The sequence below is a fragment of the Ursus americanus genome, chromosome 2, assembly GCF_024610735.1.
Source record: "Ursus americanus isolate L20-20 chromosome 2, mUrsAme1.1.p, whole genome shotgun sequence".
In the NCBI taxonomy this organism is placed as follows: Eukaryota; Metazoa; Chordata; class Mammalia; order Carnivora; family Ursidae; genus Ursus; species Ursus americanus.
Window position 1 is genome coordinate 98472153 of NC_142128.1, and position 22217 is coordinate 98494369.

Here is a 22217-nt window from a genome sequence, read left to right on the forward strand (position 1 = left end):
AAATATATAGAGATATCCTTTAAGATAAAAAAATACAACTTCAGGGAAGTTTCAACTGCCTCCAGAAGGCCCCTCTGTGTGTGCACACCCTTGTGACCAGCAAGGCAACTAAGGGAAGATCTGAGAAGCCTGACGTCCTTGGTAGATAGCACCAGGCCTGCAGATGAGAAAGCAGGCCCAGAGAGGGTGTGTCACGTGCTAGAGGTCACACAGCCCCTGAGCCCCAGAATCAGGCCTGGAACCAGGCTCTCCGTGCAGCAGCCTGCACAGCTGATGAGCGAGCAGGGTGTGGGAGACAACGAAGGGGAACGCAGGCCGTGTGCAAAGAAGAGCTCACGAGGAACACGGAGTGCACTATGGCCACAACACCCAGGTACATTCCCGCTGGCTTCCGTGGGGCCACCGCTTGCCCCCAGACAGTGGGGGAGGCAGGAAGCACTCCCTCTTTCCTGAGCTTCCTCCTCAGTGTTGTTCTGCAGAGCACAGGGCACCCCTTGCCGATCAAGTGAGCGCCAGAGAAAGGCTCTCAGCCATCTGGGACGCCTCTCCCAGTGGGTGCCCTTCCCACAACAAGGGCGTGTCCTGGGATTGGTGCAACCGGAGAGAACAAGATTCCTTTCCATTTCGGGGTCAGTGAGACAGGTATCACATGGCTAGGAGAATCAAGAGCTATGCTGTGTTCCTAGTAGGAAAAAAACCACTCCAAAACAGGACCTCAAAATGATAAGTGTTGTCTGTGGTTTGGGATTAGCTGAAAATGCTCCTTGACTAGGAGATGGCCGCCACAGTTTGCAATGGGATGCTACCGTCCCTCTTGGCGTCCTTCCCTTTCTTCAGAATGTGCTGAGAGAGTGTGTGAAGGAACCAGCCAACATCCTGGAGATCCTCGGGCCACCTCAAGTACTGTCGTTTCCGCACGAACCCTCTGATGCACTGATGCTTCATCAGCTCATACTGGGATAGGGACCCGACGATCACCAGGATGAGGGCGCCGTCCAGGTCAGACACGCACCTGTTCTGGGCGTAAGTGAAGGCTTCCAGGCACCAGCCGTCTCGGAGGAAGTGTCTGCTCACGAGGCAGACCACCTTCCTGCTGCCCCACACGGCATCCTGGATGTTGGCGATGTGCTCCCGCCCCGGTACGAAGTCTCTTTCTTCAAAGCACAGGTTGAATCTGTTCTGGTCGCTGTACTGAGCATCCAGGTGTCTGAGCAGAGCCCTCTGCACCCACTCGAAGTCTCTGCCGCTGAAGCACAGGTAGGCATCGTATTTGTACGTGTCGGACTCGCAGCGCTCAGCGTAGACCGTGGGCAGCAGTCTGTGGGCCGCCCTGTAACAGATGAAACAAAGGCCCCGGAGCTTGGTGACCACAAGGATGGTCACGAGGAACAGAATCAGAGTGACCGTGGATGAGATGAAAAGGGAAAACTTTATGACCTTCAAGACCTCCTCCTCATCGCAGCCCTCCATGGACACAGAGGAGAGGGGGGTCCCCGTGAGCTCGTTGGGGTACATGCAGTAGATGTCTGCACGAGACCCAAATACAGTGACGTTGGTCTGGTTGAGCCAAGTGATGAGAGGACGGAGGTCACACTCACAGATGAACCTGTTGTGCGTTATGTCCACGGCTCTGAGGGATGCAAACAAGTCGGGGTCCAGGGACAGGAGCTGGTTTCTGGACACGTCCAGCACCTCCAGGTTCGCAGGCAAGTCACCAGGAGCAAGAGCTGTCAGCCTGTTGGAGTTGAGGTCGAGGCCCCTCAGCGCAGTCAGATCACTAAGTGCCCCCGGCGGGAGGAAGGTCAAGTAGTTGTTGTTCAGGTAAAGGATCTGGAGCCGGGAGAGCCCCTTGAACACATCCCAGCAGAAGCCGGTTTCCCAGGCAAGCTGCAACATGTTTCCTCCAAGGAAAAGCTTTTCTAAGCTGCGGCTGCCTGTAGGGCCGTGAGCTCGGCTGCAAGAGGAAAAGCGATTTTGATTCAGAATGAGGACCTGGAGGTCAGGGACCTGGAGGAGGAAGTAGAGATCGTCCAGATCTTCTAGCCTGTTCTCTGATAAGTGGATGAAGTTGGCTTTAAGTCTCATGTTCGGCAAGGTCACCAGTTTATTGCTACTCAAGAAGATAGTGTCTATGCTTGGCAGGAAAGAAATTGTTTTAAGAGCATTGTCCCGGAGATCCAAGGTGTGTAATGTTTTCAGGAACCTGAAGGTCTGGTCCTGAATGATCCCAATATGATTGTTTTGAAGATCAATATAGGCTACCTGAGGGAGTCCATAGAAATCGGAATTGTAAAGCTCCCCCAGAAGGTTATATGACATGTTAAGAACCTGGAGGCTGTCAAGGCCATAAAATGCTTCTCCTGCAATCCTGTTTATCTTGTTGTGGGCCAGGTTCAGGAGCTTCAAGGCCTTGAGGGCCTCAAAGAGTCGGAAGTTCAGGGAGAAGATAAAGCCATGGGACAGATCCAGCTGCAGCACCGCGCTCCCGGCCAGGCCGGCAAACGTGTCCCGGTCGGGGTCCCTGATGTTCTGGAAGCCAAACCCGGGCCCCATGATGTGGTGGGCCAGAACCAGCGAGGAGATCCGGCTCCCGCTGATGGCCCTGCTGAAGTTCCCTGTGATGTCCGCCGTCCAGCCATTGCCAGAAACGTCCAGGGTTTCCAGGACCATGTCTGTGAACGGGTTCATGCACGCGCCCCAGTCCACGGAGACCCTACTGTACAGGTGATTGGCAGCGAGGTTGAACAGGGAGAGGGTTTTCCCTTGGAGCGGCTGGAGCTCCTGTTCACACACGATGGGGATCTGGTTGAGGGAAAAATCAATGGACTTCAGGGAATTCAATTCCCAGAACGAAGGATGAAGCTTAAGGCTACGAATCTCATTTTTGGACAGGTCCAGGCGAGACAAAGACTCTAAGTTTCTGAAATAACCATCTTTTAATATAGTATCAGACAGACCACAGTAGAAGAGTCTTAGTTCAAGCAGGTGGGGCAGCCCCTGAAAAGCATCGGGATGCAGGAAATCCACCTGACTATTGCCCAGGTCCAAGACCCTCAGGTTGGGCAGGTTTCTGAAGGCTTCTCTGCCGATGGTGAAGGGGGTAAACTGAGTCCCGAGCTCCAGCAGCTGCAGCTGCTCCAGGAAGGGGAAGGACGTGGCCGTGACAGTCCGGATATAGTTGAAGCTGAGCAGGAGGACCTGGGTGGTGCTGGGGACCGGCGGCACCTGGGTGAGGTTGCAGGAGCGATACAAGGCCCTCTGACCGTCAGAGGCGCAGGAAGGCATCGCAAGCACAGGGCTGGCCGCAATAATCACCCCGAACAGAAGGTCCAGGTGGCCTCCCATGATCCTGCGGGGAAGGAGGGAGGATGAAAACACAGCCGTCCCAGCTCAAGGCAACTCACCCGGGTCCCTGGGACTCAGGGGCTCCCCCATGACACACCCACTCCCCAAGGCCCTGTGGGCGTAGCCGTGGCTAACCTGTCAGTGTAGATGGCGCTCCTCGCTCTGACCTACACCGCAGTGCTGCAGAGTGAGCACTGTTCTAAGTACCTCAGAAACACTTGACCTTTACAACAAGTCCATTTCTCATTCATTAGTTCATGCAATCGCTTATTCAAGATTTGCAGAGGAAGTTGGAGACAACAGCAGGTAGAGACACATTTGTGCTTCCCCCCCCCCCAAGCCGGAGACCCCTCCTCGCCCACTGACAGCTCCGTAGCTGCTGCCCAGCTGCCCTGGCCAGGGCATGAGCCTGTCCACCCCTCTGCCCTCGCTACACACACACGGCACGTCGCATCACACAAACGCTGGTCCTTCTCGTCACTCTCCAAAGCGCCCCCTGGGTCTACCATGGCCTGTGTGATGGCATGAGTGGGCGTCAGTATAGGGTGTCCATACCTGCGTCTGGCTTGTGTCCCCAGCCCTGCACCTGCTGGTGAGGGGTCCTGCCTCTCGTGTCCGGGGCGCATTCAGCCTGCTCTCAGTGGAACCTCCGAAGGGAAGGGAAGACCCCGTGGCTCAGAGGACAGAGAATGGGGTGAAGGAAGGAGGGGAACAGGAAGCAGGTGCAGGTCTGCACAGAGCGTTAACCTGTGGCCACAGCGACAGCTTCCCGTGGGGCTGGACCACGGCTCTGCAGAGGCTTTGCTCGGCCTTGGGGCTGATTTGTGGTGGGGTTTCCGTGGAAACCCTGAGGCTAAGACACACAAATTACGGCAAATCAGAAGTAGGTGTGGACCCAGAGTTGACCCCAAGCATCCGAACCATGCATTTACTAATCACGGGGAAGAACTCGCCGAGAATATTGATCGGGGCTGCTCATTTCTCCACTATTCCTGCCCGAGGCTGAGGCTGGGGCGGCAGCAGCCGAGGCCCTGCACCTCCCGTGGGCTGCTCAGCCTCCAGCGGCCTGGAGATCCCCCTGCCTGGCTCACTTCTGGCCTCTCCTTGCACTCCCCAGGCGGCTCCCCTCCTCCCCACTTCCTTGGTCTACCTCTGCCTGTCTTCCCAGCATCATCTGGACAAGTGTGTGCCACACGTCCACCATGTGCTGGGCGCTGTTTGGGGCACAGGAGGGGGTGAACAAACTGGCCACACTTGTCCTCGCGGGCTTATGTTCCAGTGCAGGGAAGCGGGGAAGGGGTGACACCCAACAGAAGGAACATAAACTGGGAACATGGAGACGAGGACCGTGAGGGTGGGGGGCTACCAGCTATTTGTACAGTGGCCAGGAAAGCCCTCCCCGATGACATTTTATTTGAGCAGAGACCCAACCAAGGGAAGAACAGGAAAAGGAGAGGCCCAGTGTCTGGGGTGGCAGTTCCACCACATGGGGTCCTGTCTGCCACCCCAAACTCTGTCCAACCTCAGGGCCTTGGCACATGCTGCTTCCTCTCTGCTGCTCACATGGCTGGATCCCATGTCGACACTTCCTCAAGAGCCTTCCCACACACTCGCTATTCGCAGTAACTCCCCTGCCCCCTGACTCTCTGGTAACCACCTTGCATATTTCTTTGAAAGCCACGATCCCAAGCCCTTAAGTACCTCATGCAACCACTGGTTTCCTTATCTGTTGTCTGTCTCCCTGCTCAGCTACGTTCACCGTCAGCGCAGCAAGCGTTAGGAAGGATGCGTGCTGCTAAAAAAGGAAAAACAAAGTGGAATGAGTCACCCCGCCGGCAAAGAAACATCAGGGTATTTGATGCTGGAGGAACTGACTCTGTTAAGAAGAAAACTGCATTTTATCCACAAAACATCCCGTGTAGCACAGGGGCTCCCGACGGGGAAGCTGTCTCTGCAGGAGCATCCGGTGAGCACGCAGGGGGTTTTGGGGTGTTTTGGTCATGAAGAGGAGGCGAGGGGAGCCCCCCAAGGAGCGGGGAGGCTCACTGGGCGCCCGTGCCTGGAGATGTGCTGCCAGGCAGCCCAGGGGGCGAAAACCATGCTCAAAACCAGCTCAGAGCCTGACTCTCTTCTCGGGGCCAACAACGTACTTTCTGCACTGTTTTACTATATACTGAGTTTTGCAGGCGTGTGACCACTTGTAACTCTGGGGAAGATCGGACCTTGTTTGGTTTGCAGCTTGATGAGGAGTTACTGCCTATTTCAGAAAATCCCTTCATGGTGCCCAGGGCCCCCAGCGGGGCGCCTGGAACCGTGTGTGTGTGTGTGTGTGTGTGTGTGTGTGTGTGTGTGTGTGTACACGTGCATGTGCGTGCCTGTGCATATGTGTGCGTGCACACACGTGTGAGTGCACGTGTGTGCATATGTGGGTGTGCATGTGTGTGTGCACACACGTGTGCACCTGTGCGTATGTGCATGCGTCAGTGTGCAGGTGTGTGCACGCACGTCTGAGTGCACGTGCATGTGTGCGCATGTGTGTGCCTGTGCGTGTGTGTGCATGCACACGTGTGCGGGTGTGCACGTGCGTGTGCATACACACGTGTGTGAGCCAATTTATTCAGCCCTCATTTCTAAATGTCAAATGTAATTTTACAAAAGTTAAAGAAATGTCCGTTGAATATTTTCCTACGTCTCTTAAATCCAAACTTATTCTTTGTATGTGAGTGTGAGAGTCCAAATCACTCATTTTGTCTCCTCATGTGGAGCTCATATTAATTCGTCAAAAATGACTTTCCCTTTAATTTCTTTTGGATATTCCTGCTGGGACATCATATTGATTTCTTTAAAATGATGTGTATGGTAGATTCGATTAGATCTGTGATTCCATTTCAAAATGGAAAAGTTTGGTCCTTTAAACGTTTGTTGTAAAAAGCTGCTTTCATAAGCTCTGTGGCCCCGGGTAAAGCTTCCAGTCCCTTCTTTCCATGTTCACTATAAGTGCCATGGTGATTAAAGCCAGATAATCTTAGGTATGATTTCCACGCACATAGCTTGTGGCGCTCTCTCTCTCTCTCTCTCTCGGATTATCAGACTGACTCACAAAAGCAAAACTGCCACTTTCTTCCTCGGTGAACTTCTTTTGGATTCAGGTGGGCCTTGGAGCCAGTGACCTTGTATTTACAGAAGACACACCTGCGTTCCGGGAAGTGGGGTCCAAGTTAAGAGTGATATCAGTAGAGAAAGTGGGGACTGGTCAGAAAGCAGAAATGGGTCAGGACAGGTGCAGTGTGACGGCCCCCTGGCAGCCCCAGCCCCGCGTGGGCACCGGCTCTGGGACAACACCGTCCCTGTCATCCCGATTCCTGAGCAAACCAGCCTGGGAAGGGCAGCTTGGCACCTTCGCGGAGACGAGACGAGAGATGGCAGTTTCCTGCGGTGACCCTACCTCGGGCTCTGGGCTGTGGTTCCAGAATCTCGTGTGGCTCTGGCGGCCCGGGCTGAGCCACGCGGTGGGAGGAGAGGATCTCAGGAGGCAGATTCTCCTGGAGACACACACAGATTCTCAAATGTGCTTTGAAGGAGGCAGGAAGAACACTGAGGATGCAGGAGACACGTGGTTGGGGAAGACCACACTCTGTGTCCTGCAACCTTCTTCCCGTCTCACGGTAGGAACAGGTCCCTAAGGCAATGCGCAGGGACACTCGAACACCAGCCTCCCTGAGCAGCCGCAGACCACACTCTACAGTCGTTCTTAAATACTTTGAGGTCACGAACCCCTTTGAGACTCCGATAGCTCTGATTCCTTGACCTCCAAAAAATGCACATACACATCATCTTCGAGGGTACATGGACCTCCCGACGTCTGCTCCTTCTAGCCCATCACTCACACGGGGACAACCAGCATATTTCATATTCCAGAACAGGGCTCAGAAAACGTTCTGCAAAGGCCCGGATGGTGAATATTTCAGGCTTTGCAGTCCAAATACCACAGTTTGCCAAGCTTTGTTCTAGAACAGAATAGAAACTTTGATTTCACCAATGAGGATTTTCAGTGAGTGTAAGATAAACACGTTCTGATACTGAGCCACCAGGATTTGCAGGAAGAACTCACTCGGCCCCCAAGCTGCTGACAGTCTTGCAGCTGCTGTTTTGTTCAAACATTAGAATGAATTCTCCTCTTATGTAACCAGACAGAATAATCCCCACAGAGACACGCAAGCGAGAACACCAGCTCAGAATAACACAGCTGAATCTCCTAGTTTCGGTTTTGCCTTTTACAGATGACTCCTTGCTGGCCCCCAAATGCATACCCTGGGCTAGGGGGCTCGGCCCTGAATTCGTGGCGATAACGAGTGATACACGGGAGCCCCAAACAACACGCTCCAAGATGCTGAGTTCTCCAGTCCGCGGTACAAACAGTGAGGTGGGTAAGGCCAGCTGAATGGGTAGGTTTTAAAGAAAATTATTTGGGCTTATGTTGTGTTACAAAGATACCATGTAGACCGATTTTCATATGAAATACAGAAAGGTATGAAACCCTACATTTCTACCTCTGAAGGGGGCTTCGGGGGTCAAGTTCCAGGACAGGTGAGCCGACAGACGCGGGGAGGTGGGACCCCCCAAGCGGAACGGCCTGGAATGTGAGCCAGAAGCCCACATGGGTTGAAGTAAATATGTACCAGTCGTGTCATAGGGCACATCGAATCTAACAATGAGAACCAGGCTGTCAAGTTGCCCCAGACGCCGTCAGACCTCCACGAGATGGGCGGCACGCAGCACGTGGGAGCAGGTGTGGACTTCGGGGAGTCCAAGAGAGAAGACCAAGGGCCCCTATCTGGGGTGAAGCGGAGGGAGGGGGAGGGTGCGTGCATGCGGAGCAAGTCCCCGAGGACGCGAGGAGGATGCACTGGCTTCTCCCCAGGCTCTGCTGCAGAGAGCAGCCACCTAGTGGTTAGGGAGCGGCGGGTGCAGGACGCGGACACGCGTTGCTGAACTGTTACTGAGCAGATGATGGCCAACGGCTTACCCTGCTAACTGCTCCGGCATCAGGCAATATGCACGTTCCTTCCTCAAAATCCTGTGCTACGCAAATTCGCACAACAAAAACAGGGGCTTCTGGGGAAAGGGGCTAGCGTCCAACACTCAAAAGCTTCCCCAATGGCACCAAAAAACCTGATAAAGAGAAGGCAGCGCAGTTGTCTGGATGTTACGCGGTGATGAAAGCTACAGGGCAGGAGACCTCCTTCACCTTGATGGACGCCCGAGGCCGCGTCCCAGGCTTGCACTGAGCTGCACGAGGTGGGGGGCGCAGGTGGACAGCAGTGACAGCAGAGGTGGGTGGGTGTTCGTTCAAAACACACGTGGGGAACCGGGGTCCCTGACAGGTTCTCAAGTGTGTCTTTTTTATTCACATGTGGGGTGGCTCAGGGGGGCACAGTTTTCTCCATTTAAACCTAAGAAACTGTCCACAAGCCCGCGTGAAATTCACATTTCCTAGCATGTGACTCCAGCAAACTCGTTATTCAAAGCACACGTTAGAGCAGCACTGGCTGTGCTCCAGGTCAAGGCTAATGGTTCTAACTCTGAAGACAGAAGCTGCCGTTCTGTCTGGGAGCCGTGGCAGAGCCTGGAGAGCCTGCAGGACAGGCTTGGGGACCCGCTGGGGCCGGTGGGCCGACTCAGGTCCCAGAGGGTCAGGGACCTGGGTGGATTTACTCCCCAGCCCTGGGGAGCTCACGCTTCAACCGGGGAGGGACAAGCAGAGAAGATCTCGCCCGGGGCCATAGGTCAGAGTCGCCGCAGGAGACTGGGGGCGAGGAAGCCCAGGCCTCCCGTAGACCAGGGACAGGACACAGCCTTACAATGGGCCTCTGGACTCTCAACAAATGTGTGACCTTTCTGCACATGCAAACCAGAGACTCCCTGGTGTAGACGAATGGTTCTTGAACTTGGCCGTACTTCAGAATCACCAGAGACGTGGGAACAGTACAGGTGCCTGGGTCCCATCGGAGAGATGGTTTAGTCGGTCTGGGGACAGTGGGGGCATCCGGAGGGGCTACATCGCTCACTCCAGGGGATTGCAAGCACAGAATGTCAGCTGGGCTAGCCTCGCAGCTGCCACACCCACTCGCCCCAGAACCGCCTCGGGCACTCGACACGATCCCACTCTGGGCCCGTTCCCACAGGGACAGGACGCAGGAAGAGCAGCATGGTGCACTACCGCCGGGATGGAAGCAAGCCATCGTCCATGACAGACGAGTAGGTGGACAAAACGTGGCACACACACGTACGGTTCAGCCTTAACAGGGAGGAGACTCCAACGCCTGGTGTGACCTGGCGAACCTCGAGGACATCCTGCTCAGTGACATGAGCCAGTCACAGAGGCCAAAGACAGCGTGATTCCACAACTAGGAGCTAGCTGGTGTCTGGGCTCTGGGGGCAGCCAGAGCGGCAGAGTCAATGCATCTCAACACTCCCGCCAAGCGCTGTTAATTACGATAATGAGACCAGAGCGAAAAGGGTCAGCAGCTCTCCCGTTTGAGAATTCACTTAGCTTTGATCCCAGCCGTTAGCAGAGCGGACACCCTTTCTTGAGCTAATGGCCGGGACAGCAGACCAGCCGGCCTACGCTTGGGTGAGTCCTGGGCACGTGTCTCCACACTTAGCCCCGGGCAGGGGGCTCCTCGATCCTTCACAGGTAACACTGGTCCTGGGCCCTGGGCAGCACCTGGGCATCTGAGCTGGGCTGCAGCTGCCTCTGGCGGGTGACGGCTCACAGCAGGCAGGCGCGGAGGACTCGCCGAGAAAAACGCTGACTTCATTTCCAAATGGGGATTGGGAGAGCTTCTCCAGAGTCCATGTGGCAGTGAAAATTCCAAACTGAATCCAAAGGCAAGTGTGGAGGGCTGGATGAAGGCTCGAGGCCAGGACACTGGGTGGAGTCGAAGGACACATGTGTTTACGAGCAGAACACGGCATCCTGCGGACACAGGCCTGCCAGGGGGCACCAGGGAGGCCATGCTGTGGCAAGGGCCACATCCTTCTAAAAGCCATCTTTCTGTAAATCAGAATTCTGCTCCTGTGGACAGGTGTTGTCTCTGGCTCTCTGCCATGCCACCTGCAGCCAGGACATACCATGTGGGCAGGTGTCCCCTGAGTGAGTGAATTTGCCACATCCCGCCACTGGGCCATCCCTCCTGCTCCGTGGTCCCCCCAGGCACTGCTGCCCACATGCTGGGGCCTGATCTGCATTCCCTGAGTCCCCTGAAGGGCCTGGTCTAGGCAGAAGCCAGGTCCTGGTCACGTCCCTCCTGGTAGGGAGCACTGATCTGTGAGCACGACACCACCAGCATCTGACGGTGAGTCTGTGCCTTCTTCCTGCTCATCTGGACACAGCTGGAAGTACCCTTCTGGACATCTGTGGCACCAAATTCCGAGCTCCTTCAAACTGGCCCAACCCTGTGTCGTGTATTTCTGTCTTCAATGTACATATTCTTCAAACCTAGTGAGGTGGGCAAGGTCAAACTGGGAGAAGCCTCCAGTGTGACCTCGGTGCAGCTGGTGGCCAATCATTCGAGGTTCACCCCAAGTCCCCGCCAGCATCGACTCCCCTCCCTTCTGGTCATGGCCCTGCCACCCCCACCCCGCCCGGGCAACGCGGGGACTTCCCAGCTGGTCCCCCACTGACACGTGCACCCCTCACTCAGCTACCCAAGGGAGCCAGTGAGCACAGCTCTGGTCAGAAGCCCTCACTGGCTCCTTCTGCCCCTGGAGGTCACACTCTTTGGGGCAGAAGGCTTGGGGTCCAGGCGCCGTGGACAGGCCAACCCGCCCTCCTGTACAACCATGCAGTCTGGGCCTCTGCTCCAGACCTAGCCTGCTGTCCCAGGACCTGGTCTCCACCCGAGTTCTCTGCTGGGGCTGGACCCCGGGCTTGGAGTGCTTCTGTCTGTCCCAACGGCCCAGCCAGTCAGCTCCAGCTGACTCATCACAGGCTGCCTGAGAGGCCAGCCCAGCAAGCACACAATCCTCACACCCCATGGGCATGTTTTCTCTCCCCGCCCTGATGTGCTGGTCACACCCCCACGACAGCATATTTATTATGTGATGCCTTCTCCCCTTGACTGCACAATTCTTGAGGGCAGGGACCTGGTTTTTATTCATGCTGTATCTCTGAAGTAATGCAGTTTAAACACCCCCACAATATTCCCCACTAATACTCTGAAGATTGATTTTCATCAGGGGTACTCACCTCCCAGGCCTAACACAGGGAGCTCCTGACATGGCCTCTTCACTCTAGGGGCCCAGGCCCCTGACTGTTCCACGACTTCCGTTCCTGAGACCATAGGAACTTCATTAGTGACGATGGTGGTCAGTGTTAATTTGGTGAATCAGGAGAAAAGGCTTTGCTTTTCCTAAAGGAGAGAAACTAAGGGGGAGAAACAGAAAACATTACGCATGTGTTTTTCTTTTCTTTTTTGTTTTTTAAAGATTTTATTTATTTGTTTGTTTATTTATTTATTGAGAGAGACAGAGAGAGCATTCATGAGTAGTGGGGAGGAGCAGAAGGCGAGGGAGAGAAAGAATCCCGAGCAGACTCCCTGCTGAGCACAGAGTCCAACGTGGGGCTGGATCTCATGACCCCAAGATCATGACCTGAGCGGAAACCGAGAGTCGGAAGCTTAAACAACAGAGCCACCCCCACGCCCCTGTGCACCTGTTTTTCTGTGCCATACAGCAATTGTCTTCGTAGAAGAATTTGAAACTCAGGTGGGTCTCTTATGGAGTGGAATTTTAATTGGAAAAAACCAAGACCATTTTGTGAGTCAAGGCACGTGGCACTTCAGAGCTGAAGGTCCTTGGAACTCTCAGGCCCAGCCCCTGGTTCAGAGGTGGTGACAGAGCCAGGTAGACGGGCAACTCGCTTCCTTGTGACTCTAGAGAGGGAAACGCTACCCTTTCACAATCAAATGCATTCTTTACCAAATCACTGTGGTGCTGAGGAAGGGTCTCCGTGGGACCTGAACGTCCCTTCCGTGACCTCGCCGTGGGCATTTGGCCACGAGGCTCAACGAAGCACAGGATGTGGACAATGCTCACTGCTCCACGGTGAGCACAGGACTTGAGGTTTCTGGGGCAAACAGCTAAGGTCACCACCAGACTGTGACATTTCTAAGCAGTCCGTCTGAGTGAGGGGACACTGACTAGGAAATCATCAGGGCTCAGATGGAGGACGAGGGGTCTTGCCAGTTGAACTGATGTCTGGCACTTTGCATCACTGCAGAGGTGACCGCACTGGTGCTCAGAGAGGCGAGGCGCTGGCTCCGGGTCACACGTCCGTTAAGCTGAGGGCGGGGCTTACACCCAGCTGTAAATTTAGTCCTCATTTTGATCTTCCGAAAAAAACCCGGATGGAATATACCGGGAAATATGTACAGAGGTGAGAGGGTGCTCTGCATGGGAATCACCCGGAAATGCTGCTGAAAAGCAGATTTAGTCCGCAGGCGGGGCTGGGAGGTGAGACTCTGTCTCTGGAGCAAGCCTCCGGGTGATCTGGACGCGGCGGGTTCACTGACCACAGCCCGAGCGGCAAGAATACTGACCTGTCCTCTGTCACCGCTCACTGCTCGAACAGATGCTGCCCGATCACTTCTGAGAACGGGCCACGTTACTACATTCACCCCTAAGTCTTCTCAGCCCTGGAAGGTGTAGCACCAGATGGTTGCTAACGGGGATCAGTTGAAGCCTCTGAGGCGGGGGCCGGACAGGCCACGCAGGTTTACAAGCAGCACAGCTGCGGACCCAGGTGCGCGGGCGCTCCCCCCGCCGACCGGCAGGGGGCGGCAGAGGGTGGACGCCAGGGGTGCAAGGTGCTGGCGCGCTCCGAGAGCGGGCTCGCCCAGGATGGGGACGTCTTCTTCCAGAGCGCGCGGGGCTCAGAAGGGATTAACCACCCGGCCCATGCGCGCTCCGAACTCTGCATCAGTTTTGATGGGCCGGGGGGAAATCAGAATGAGGACTAAGTTTGCGGCTGGATTCAAGTCCTGGCTCCCAGTTCAATGGCTGTGTGACCTTGAGCAAGCACCTAGCCCCTCTGAGCACCAGCGCGAACATCTCTACACTAGGGACAGAAACAGTTCCTACTTTCCTTGGGGACACTCCAGTGCCCGACCCAGAGAAACCAGTTACTGATGCGTAAGCCTCTAATATTTCTTGCTTAAGTACAGAAACATCATTTAACCAAGTGCACCTCGCCAGAAATGCACTCCCTTTAGGAACCACTGAAGGGGAACGCGGAGCAGGAAAGGGAGTTTCTCCCTATGCTGGGGCAATCTGCTGCTTCCCTCTTCTGCACTCACCGGAAATTATGTAAAATCTTGCCTCATTGCGTTTAATATCTTCAGGTGGCTGTCTCCCCAAACCACAGCAGCATCCAGAGGCACTGGTATTCTGAAGACAGTATGTGGAAAACCCAACAGAATGGCTTCTCTTCCGTCTGTTCATTGCACATTCCTCAGCACAGTTTTAAAACATCTGATGGAAAAAAGTAATTCCATTTGAGTGATTTTTAAAGACCAACAGCCAGCATGATGCCTTTAAACTTTGCGAAAAGCGAGCTCACCAAGGAACTGATTCTCTCTAACTGTCTGCAGGTTCACCAGTACTCTCGGTTAGAACATTCACATCAGACGCTCTGACAGCCTCCCCGAATGCAACTCAGATGGCCAAGCAAATTGCCAGGACAGAGGGGCAAGCAACAAGGTCGGGAGCCAGAAACTGTAGAAAGCTGGGAAGCCCCACATCGCATCCGAAGTAATGACAGACAATCTGTTCTCAGAGCTGTGGAAATCATCGGGATTGTGATGTAAACTGAGGCAGTTGCGGGGGGCGGGGGGGGGGGGGAGGCACAGGGAAGGAAAACCTATTAAACTATGATGCGTTCACGGAATGGAAATGTGAGGAGAGATTACACCACACTTGAGAAGGCAAGGGGAGGAGGGAGTCTGGCCAGGAGGAGGGGTCCTGCGTCTCCCCTCCCACGGGCAGAGGAGGGAATATTTCACTGGTGGCTCCCCAGGGACTGGGGGGAGGGGGGCCTGGGGAACAGGCCCTGCTGGAAGTGCGTGCTCTTGCACTGTGCCCAGCCTCCCGGGCCCCAGGGAGGTTGTGAGGGTGGGATCGGCCCTGGGCTGGGTGCCAGGAGGCTGGGCTCCATTTCGGTTGGGGTAGACTTGGCCAGAGACTTGGCTGTAACTTGCTGTGGGTGGTAACTTCCAAGATGCAGGAGCCCAGGGCCAAAGCCCTGGGCTGGGAGAGGGGAAAGCCAGGTTCTGGTCCTCCTCTGGCCACCATCTGGGCATCCTTGATGAGTTTAATTTCCTTTGTCCCCTTTCTGAATGTGCATCATAATGAGGGTGACCTGGAAGCCAGGTCTGTGGCCAGAGTGTGCCTGGGAGTAGCTTGCAGGGTGTTCCGGCTTAAACGGGGGTCAGATCTCTTATCATTAAGACAAACGAAATCTTCTCCTGATGCGACCACTCTTTCCTTTGTGGCCAATCCCTCAGACATGGAGCGTAAGGACCGCCCTGTGCCTCCACTGCCCATTGCCTGGCCTCCACTGGCCCCACGGCTTCCCCACGGCTCCTGCTGGAGCTCGCCGCCTCCTTATCGATTCTGGTCTGATCTGCCCACTCTCTCCTGTAGCACTGATACATGGGCCCGTTTCTCCTTGAAATACCTCCTGATTTGTCCTCCTTGACTTCCATCCAGTCTTTCTGTCATCCTGTTTTCCACCCGTTCCTTCTCCTTCCCCCACCCTCTGGCTCGCAGGCTCTCACAAGTTGGACTGTCCCCACAACTCACGCTCCCAGGATCTCTCTCGGACCCTGGCCTCACCTGGACTCAGAGTGAGAAGCACCTCAGTGGATCTGTCCCCGACTCTCATGACACCACCTCCACCTGCCTGGCGGTGGTAAGTTGGCCTTCCGCTTTACTCTCTCGGTCTAACTCATCACTAAGTCCCACCTTTTCTCTTCCAAATGTCTCTAGAATTATCCTTCCTTCTGCATGTTCATCGCCCTGGTAGGCCCCGGCTCCCAAGGAGGATGTTAGCCCCGGGGGTTCATCAAGACACACCCAATCTCTGCCTTCAGGGAGCAAAGGTCCTGAGCCCGGAGGCAGTCAAGCAGGGCGTGATGAGGTTATAGGACCATACGTGGTGCCACGGGGCAGATGAGGACACACACCCAGCCTGAGGGGACCTCTGCAGGGGACATGGGCATGGACACTGTTCTGAGGGACAGGAGCAGTCAGCCAGGGAGAGCAGGGGGCAGTCCCCGCAGAGGCTGCTAAGCAGCGCAGTCAAGGGTGGGGAGGGAGCCCAGGCCCCCAGGACCCGTGGGTGGAGTGGCCCGGAAGGTGCAAGTGTGAGCTTGTGGGATGGGTGGGGCTGGGGTGGATATTCTCCAGCCAAGAAGGACCTGCGCTCCGTCCTGGGGGCAGTGGGGGCCGCTGGGGGTTTGGACTCCTGCCGCTGCACTGAACACAAATGCCTCAAGCCCTCTGGGATTTGGCCCCACCAAATTTATCCAGTCTTACAGTGCCAATAAGAATGCTTAGCCCACACCTTCCGCACTGAGTAGGCGAGGGGCTTCCCCGCATCCCGTTTGTGGCTGGGCTGCAACCAAGGATTATTTACTAAACTACTGCTTTGTGCAGGACACCAGCGTTGGCTCAGATTCCCCAAATGAGGGAGACGCAGCCCTGCCCAGGAAGTGGGGCAAAGACCCCTCCCCTCTAATAGGCCGTCCAGGGGACAAGAGCACTGACAGAGATCCATGCAAGGAGCAATGGAAAACGGAGGCGTTGTTCTCCAGCTCTGCCTGTGGTCTTCATTGGAGAGGGTGCCCTTTGACATGCTTCTTAAAAAACCCTCAGAAGATTCCCCAACAGGGCATCCTGGGTAGGAGAGCAAGCATAAGGAGAGTGAGGCACGCAAAAAAGACCCAGTCAGAACCTTCTGGAAGATCAGCGTGTCAAGGGACACGAAGACAGTAGCCAGAGCTGGAAAGGGAGGCAGGGGATCTAGCAGGCAGTGAGTGCCTTTGCATATCCGAAGCCTTAGAATATTATCGTTGGGCCTTCTTCCCCTGCCAGGCCCAGTCCCTGACTGCCCTTTCTAAATCCCAAGAAAGACAAGTAGTTCCCCAAGGCCCTGAGGTCTTTACCAGCCTGCACTGGCTGTCTTCTTTGAACTAGCAGATGACAGCACGCAATTTCACACTTAGTGGCTCTCATAATTGCACAGGTGCTGGTTTGCCTCCCCCCCCCCAACCCGGGAGCCTCTGGAGGGCAGGAACAGTGCCACAGCCTGGAGTGGGCCCAGCAGAGCAGAGTGGGGGGGGGGGCTGCAAAGCTACCACGGGGGGTCACTGGGGGTCACCCTAGAATGCAGCCGGACTGAAGTCTGGACCCACCAGCTGCATTCTTTTCCACGAAACGAAGCACGAAACAGACACATCCAGACCCAGGAACTGCACATCCCAGGGCTTTCTGCTGAGTATGTGAGCGGGCAGAAACAACCAGGCCTACTCTGATCTCCACACTCAGCAAAGCTGAACTTCCCAGTGCACACGCAGACCAACAAAGGAGGCTCTGTGATGCTGGACACAACTTCCTGAGAAGTCTTTCTTCCAAGAAAACAAAACCAAAAACCTGGCAGGGCCAGCTTTGCATTCAGACCGTGGACTCAACACTCCCTGCTTTGCTGAGAGCTGACATGCTCAGGATGATCCCGAGACAGCACTTAGCATGGGAGGACCTCGGAGGCTGAGAGGCACAGGTGGCTGTTAAAATGTGCGTAGTAATTAGCTTTGGCCTGCGCCCTTCCCCTGGAACCTCCTGGAACCTGCTTGCAATCCCACAAGTAAGGGATTAGTATGCAGCATCACAGACCTTCTCCCAGGGCCCTGCCCCACCATGTGCCCTGGAACTGGCTGTGCCGGGCTCACCAGGAAGTTGCTGGCTACTATCTTCTACCCAGGAGAACAAGGGTGAAGAAAGTCAGGGACCCAGGGGTACTGGACAGATTTATCAAGGCTCAGCCAGGCTGAGTAAACGCAGGGAAAAGTGATTGCTTGCGGGTCACTGTGCAGGACGGGCGTGTTCGAGCACGAGGTGACTACACAGCTAAACCACGGGGAGGAGAAAGCCCCTGCCAACGAATCCCACCCAGCATGGTCTCTGCGGGTAGGCTTCCCCGGAGCAGCGCATCCCTCCCCTCTAAGATCAACCAAACCCACCCTCACGCCTGGGAGGATGTCATTCCAGCCGTGGTTTCCCCTGTGTTGGTCGCCAGATTGTTGATAACGTAAAGGCAAACAATATTTACCGTGGAGGCTGCTTTCCCGTGCTCTGGGTGGGCAGGGCTCAGGCCTGTCGGGCCGCTGGGCAGCGTTCTGGGGTTTCCACGGCCCTGCGGGCGTGCCTGTCTCCCTTTTCCAAGACCGTGAAGCCACTTGCCCCTTCCCAGGTTGGGACGAAAGAGAAAGTGACGAAGTCTGACAACGTTCCAAAGGTGGGGTGCGAGGGACCTCGTCAGAGCCGGGGCTTTGCGGTGGGCCGCCCGCCGGACAGCAGCCCGGCACCAGCCGGCCACCGCGGGTCCAGGAAGGACAGCCCCAAGCGACTCGGTCCCTGCCCGGTCCACTGCCCGGGGTCCTCGCCCACCTCTGGGGAAGGCTCCCAGCTCAGCCGGCTCCCCCACGCGCTCCTCCCAACCCCTCCTCCCGGAAGGCCCCAGGCCCCGCCCACAAGCCTGCCCCAGCCCCGCCCCCGGACAGATCCTGCCCTGCCCGCCTGCCCCCGCCACCGGCCCGACCCAGGCCAACGACCAGGCCCCACCTACTTGCCGGCCCGGGCAGGCCCCGCCCCGCGGCCCGGGTAACCTCTTTCAGCTCATTGACCCTTGGAGGGACCTCCTGCTCCAACCCCCGAGCCCTTTGGACGCGCCCCGGAGGCTCTGCGGCTACTGGGACGAGGCAGAATGTAGGGGAATCCGTGGGCGTGGGGGCGGGAGGGTGGGACGCGCAGGTGCTGGGTGCTTGAGGCGCCCGGGAGCCAAGGGGAAGAGGCCACCCGGGGACTGTCCTTGGGGTCATCCAGGCCAGCGCGGCCGCCCCTCCTGCTGGGTGCAGAGGAGACCTGAAGTAACCGCCCAAAGGCACAGCCAAGCCGGAGAGGAGGCGCTCCCGGACTCCCTGCGCAACGCTCCCTCCCCTTGGCCAAACCTCCAGGCTGGTTTCCAAGATCTTGAGAGACTTAGAGCAGCAACGGGCGGGCGGGCGGGGCTGGGGCTCATCCCAGGACCCTGAGATAATGACCTGAGTGGAAGGCAGATGCTTAGCCCATTGAGCCACTCAGGTGTCCCAATACTCTAGATTTTAATGGACAAATCAAGTGACAGTCCTCAGCTGGGAGCGGCAAAGATTTTGGTCACCAGCTTCTCCCGAGCCACAAAGAGAGAGAATGGGAGCTCTCACTCAAGGGGCACACATGAGAAGACCCTAGATGTTCTGGCCATTCATGTGTGAGTTCTCGCCACCCCAGTGACCTCCTCTGTCCAAAGACAGGGCCACGGAGCAGGGCCTGCGTCCCTTGGAGCCAGGAGCAGCGCTGAGGAGAGGGCTTGGCATCCTAACACTGCCTGGGGTGTTCCTCCCGTCCCCACACCCTCCTGGGATGTGCTGCTCATTCATGTTAGCCAGTAAGCGTCTTTATGCTTTTATGAGCCAAGCACCATGCAGGGTGGGTAGGATAGGATATCCATAGCTGACGTTTACGGAGTGCTTACCATGTGCTCTGCTCTGTTCCACATGTGCATTAACTGATTTAATCCTCACCCAAACCCTACGAATCAGGATGACTGCCATCCCCATTTTACAAATGCGCCAACTGAAGGAAAAGAGGTGGTTACTTCCAGGTGCTCCTACAGCTGGTCAGTGACAGTCAGGATCTGAACGTGGGTCACTGGGCTCCAGAATCCTTCACTGTCCTGTACTGACATCACAGTGACAAACAAGCTGGACAACATCCCCATGTCACAGAACTTACCTTCTGGCTCCGGAGATGTGGAGCAGAAGACAGGTGGGGGCAGGGCTCAGGTGTGGGCTGGACCAGCGACTCGCTTCTCACCAACAGAACGCGGCACAGGTGCCCCTCCTGAGAGTAACTCACAAAATAATGTGATTTCCACCTGTTCGCACCTTCTCTCTGGCCCTCTCACTGGGTCTCTTAGGAGGCCAGCTTCAATGTGGCCCCGTGGCCATGTCCCCATAGCAGGGGGTGCAGGGGGGCCCGCTTGCCAATCTCCAGTGAGGATCTGAAGCCTTAGTCCAACAGCCTGTGAGAAGTGACTCCCGCTAACAACCCCCCCGAGTAAACTTGGACATGAATTCAGTCCAGGTGAACGCTGACATGAGATCACAGCCCCAGTCAGCGTCTGGATGGCAGCCGTGGGAGGGGCCGGAGCCGGAGGACCCAGGCAGCCAGGCCCAGAGTCCTGGTTGTTTTAGGCCACTAAGTTTTGGGGGTTTGTTATACAGAACTAGGTAACCAATACAGTCACCACATTGGGAATCACCCAAATGTCCATCAAAAGTAGGATGGACACATAAACTGCAGATCAGTGACAATCACACAGTGGAGTGTTCAACAGCATCGAAAAGGAATGAGCTACAACTATATCCAGCAACACGGATAAAACGTGGAGCAGAAGATATACACATCTATAGATATCACGACCCAAGAGAATAGATGGATATTATTTCATTTATACGCGATGCAAAATAGACCACATCGTGCTGTCGAGTTGCATGCAAAGAGCTGACAGGGTGCTTTACACGGCCAAGCCGGCATCACGGTGGAAGTCGGGGGGCTGGAGGGAGGCAGCCCCGCTGGGAAGGGCCCCCACCGGTCTCAGAGGCCGGGGCCTCGTTCTGCGTCCTGACCTGGCTGCGGGTCCCACGGGGTTTGCGTTATGATTGCTCATCACAGCATGCTGCTGTGTTTTATGCGTGTGCACGGTATTTCTCATTACAGAATTGTAAAAGGAAGAGTCACAGTAAGTGAACAGGAAAGTAGGAAAACCGAGAAAGAGGAGCTAGGAAGGTCGCCATCGTGTGGATCCCAGGAAGGTGGGCGGGAAATTAAATTCCACAAAGAGCAAAGTGTCCCACTGGATGTGGCCCGCTGCAGGTGCGCTGTGCTGGCAGATCTCCGACGGGCCCTAAGATGTCCACGCGCAGGGCACCCTCCCTTGTGTGTGGGAGGCCAGCGATGCCCCCGGGGGTCGTCTGTCCCTTGACCAGGTCAACACTCCATCTAGCAGACAGTGCAGATGTTCACCCGCGGGCCTTGAAGAAGCAAACCACCTCGTTGTGAGCCGCCTCATGGAGGGGCCACGTGGCCAGGACCTGAGGACGGCCCCTAGAGCGCGAGTGGTCCCACCAGTCAGCAAGAACGCAGGGGCTTCCACGCTAGGATGGAGACCGAGCCTGCCAACAGCTCCAAGCTCCGGAAATGGACACAGCCCGGTGGACACCACGGTTTCAGGTTTGTGAGGCCTGGAGCAGGGAGCCCAGGGACACGCTTGGATTTCTGACCCGTGGAAGCCGTGGGACAGCATGCAGGGGCTGTTTTCAGTCAGCAGGTGGGCAATCGTTACACAGCCTTATCTGCACCTTTCTGTCCCTGGCCTGGCTCTGGGTACCACTCGCAGCGAATGCTCTGCCCCCGCTGGCGGGAAGAGCGAGCCGAGGCTGGTGGAAAGCCCTATGGCCTCACTGCGCCCTCGGCTGCCACGCTTGGGGACCACCATAGGGCGCGGACTTTCTCTGCGGCAGCCCGCGAGGGCCTCTGGGCTTCGGCGGAGCCACTGCCATGCCGCGTAATCCCCAAGTCCTGGAAGACGCTACGGGGATCTGGGGTTGTCCCCTGTCGAGGGGACGCACAGGGAGGGCAGCTGGGACGGCCTGTCTGCTGCGGGACTTAGACGTCTGAGGAGTAAAGCGTGTTTAGCAGACCCTGGGGTGAGGTTATTGTTGGCTCTCTGGGACCGGCATTACCGGAGAGCTCAGGGACGCATGAAGGCTGTGCCTTCCTCGGTTTAGCCCTGAACTTCAGAAGAGCCTCTGGCCGGAGCTCCCCCTTAGGAGAGGAAGTTGCCCTATGCGAGTGGACATTGCCTATTGCCTGTCCGTCTGTGCTGGACCACGGCCTCTGGGGCTTCGGGAACACCCCCGCTGGATCTGCAGTGCCCTTCCTCCCCTCCTCCTCCTTCCCCTTTTCTTCACCGCCTTCCTCTTTTTGCCAAAGCAGAGTTTTTTATTTCCAGGAGCCTGTGCGGCTAGCCTCTCTCCTCTCCACCAGAGGCCCAGACGTGGGCTTTAGACCCAGGGCCCTCTGGTCCCGGGGAGACGTGGTCGCTCCCTCCTGGGCCCCTGTTTCCTTGCCCGCCCCCTCCCACCCCCAGGTCCCCATCACAGTGGACGCCTTCCCCCCCATGGGGGGGGGGCTAGTGAGCGCCCAGCAGGGGGCCTGAGCAGGTGGCCCCGTGACCTGCCCCCACACACTGCAGTTTCAGGCTAGGCTGCCAGGCTGGGGGGGGGGGGAGGGTGCTGGGTTGTGCAGGCTTCTGACCTCCCGGCTCCTGGGGCACGACGGGTGTGTCCAGGGGAGACGCTTTCCTGGCAGCTCCAGTCCTGAGAACGTGGGAAGGTGAGCTGTTCCTTTTTCCCTTCCTCTTCTGGGCGGGGGGACAGGTAGAGATGGACCCCGAGTCCTCGCTTCACCCACACTCGATTCTCTTCTCCACA

At 56.4% G+C, this 22217-nt stretch overlaps 1 protein-coding gene and 1 long non-coding RNA gene across 4 annotated transcripts; one reads left to right on the plus strand and one right to left on the minus strand.

The window, feature by feature from the left end:
* Positions 1-5: 5 nt before the first annotated feature.
* On the minus strand, positions 6-5135 carry TLR5 (toll like receptor 5). Of its 2 annotated transcripts, none has more exons than XM_087859173.1 (2): positions 5047-5135; positions 6-3349 (listed from the first exon to the last, which is right to left on the minus strand). In XM_087859173.1, the coding sequence occupies exons 1-2, from the start codon at positions 5049-5051 to the stop codon at positions 769-771; spliced, it is 2586 nt and encodes an 861-aa protein (XP_087715299.1). In that variant the 5' UTR covers positions 5052-5135; the 3' UTR covers positions 6-768. The 2 variants fall into 2 exon arrangements, with proteins under 2 accessions (XP_087715299.1, XP_087715295.1); XM_087859169.1 differs by lacking the exon at positions 5047-5135 and adding an exon at positions 3901-4040.
* Positions 5136-5192: 57 nt separating this feature from the next.
* On the plus strand, positions 5193-13870 carry LOC148110690 (uncharacterized). Of its 2 annotated transcripts, none has more exons than XR_015723175.1 (3): positions 5193-5311; positions 7626-12114; positions 13749-13870. It is a non-coding gene; the product is annotated as an uncharacterized LOC148110690 (long non-coding RNA). The 2 variants fall into 2 exon arrangements; XR_015723177.1 differs by having other exon boundaries at positions 7626-7768.
* Positions 13871-22217: the final 8347 nt, after the last annotated feature.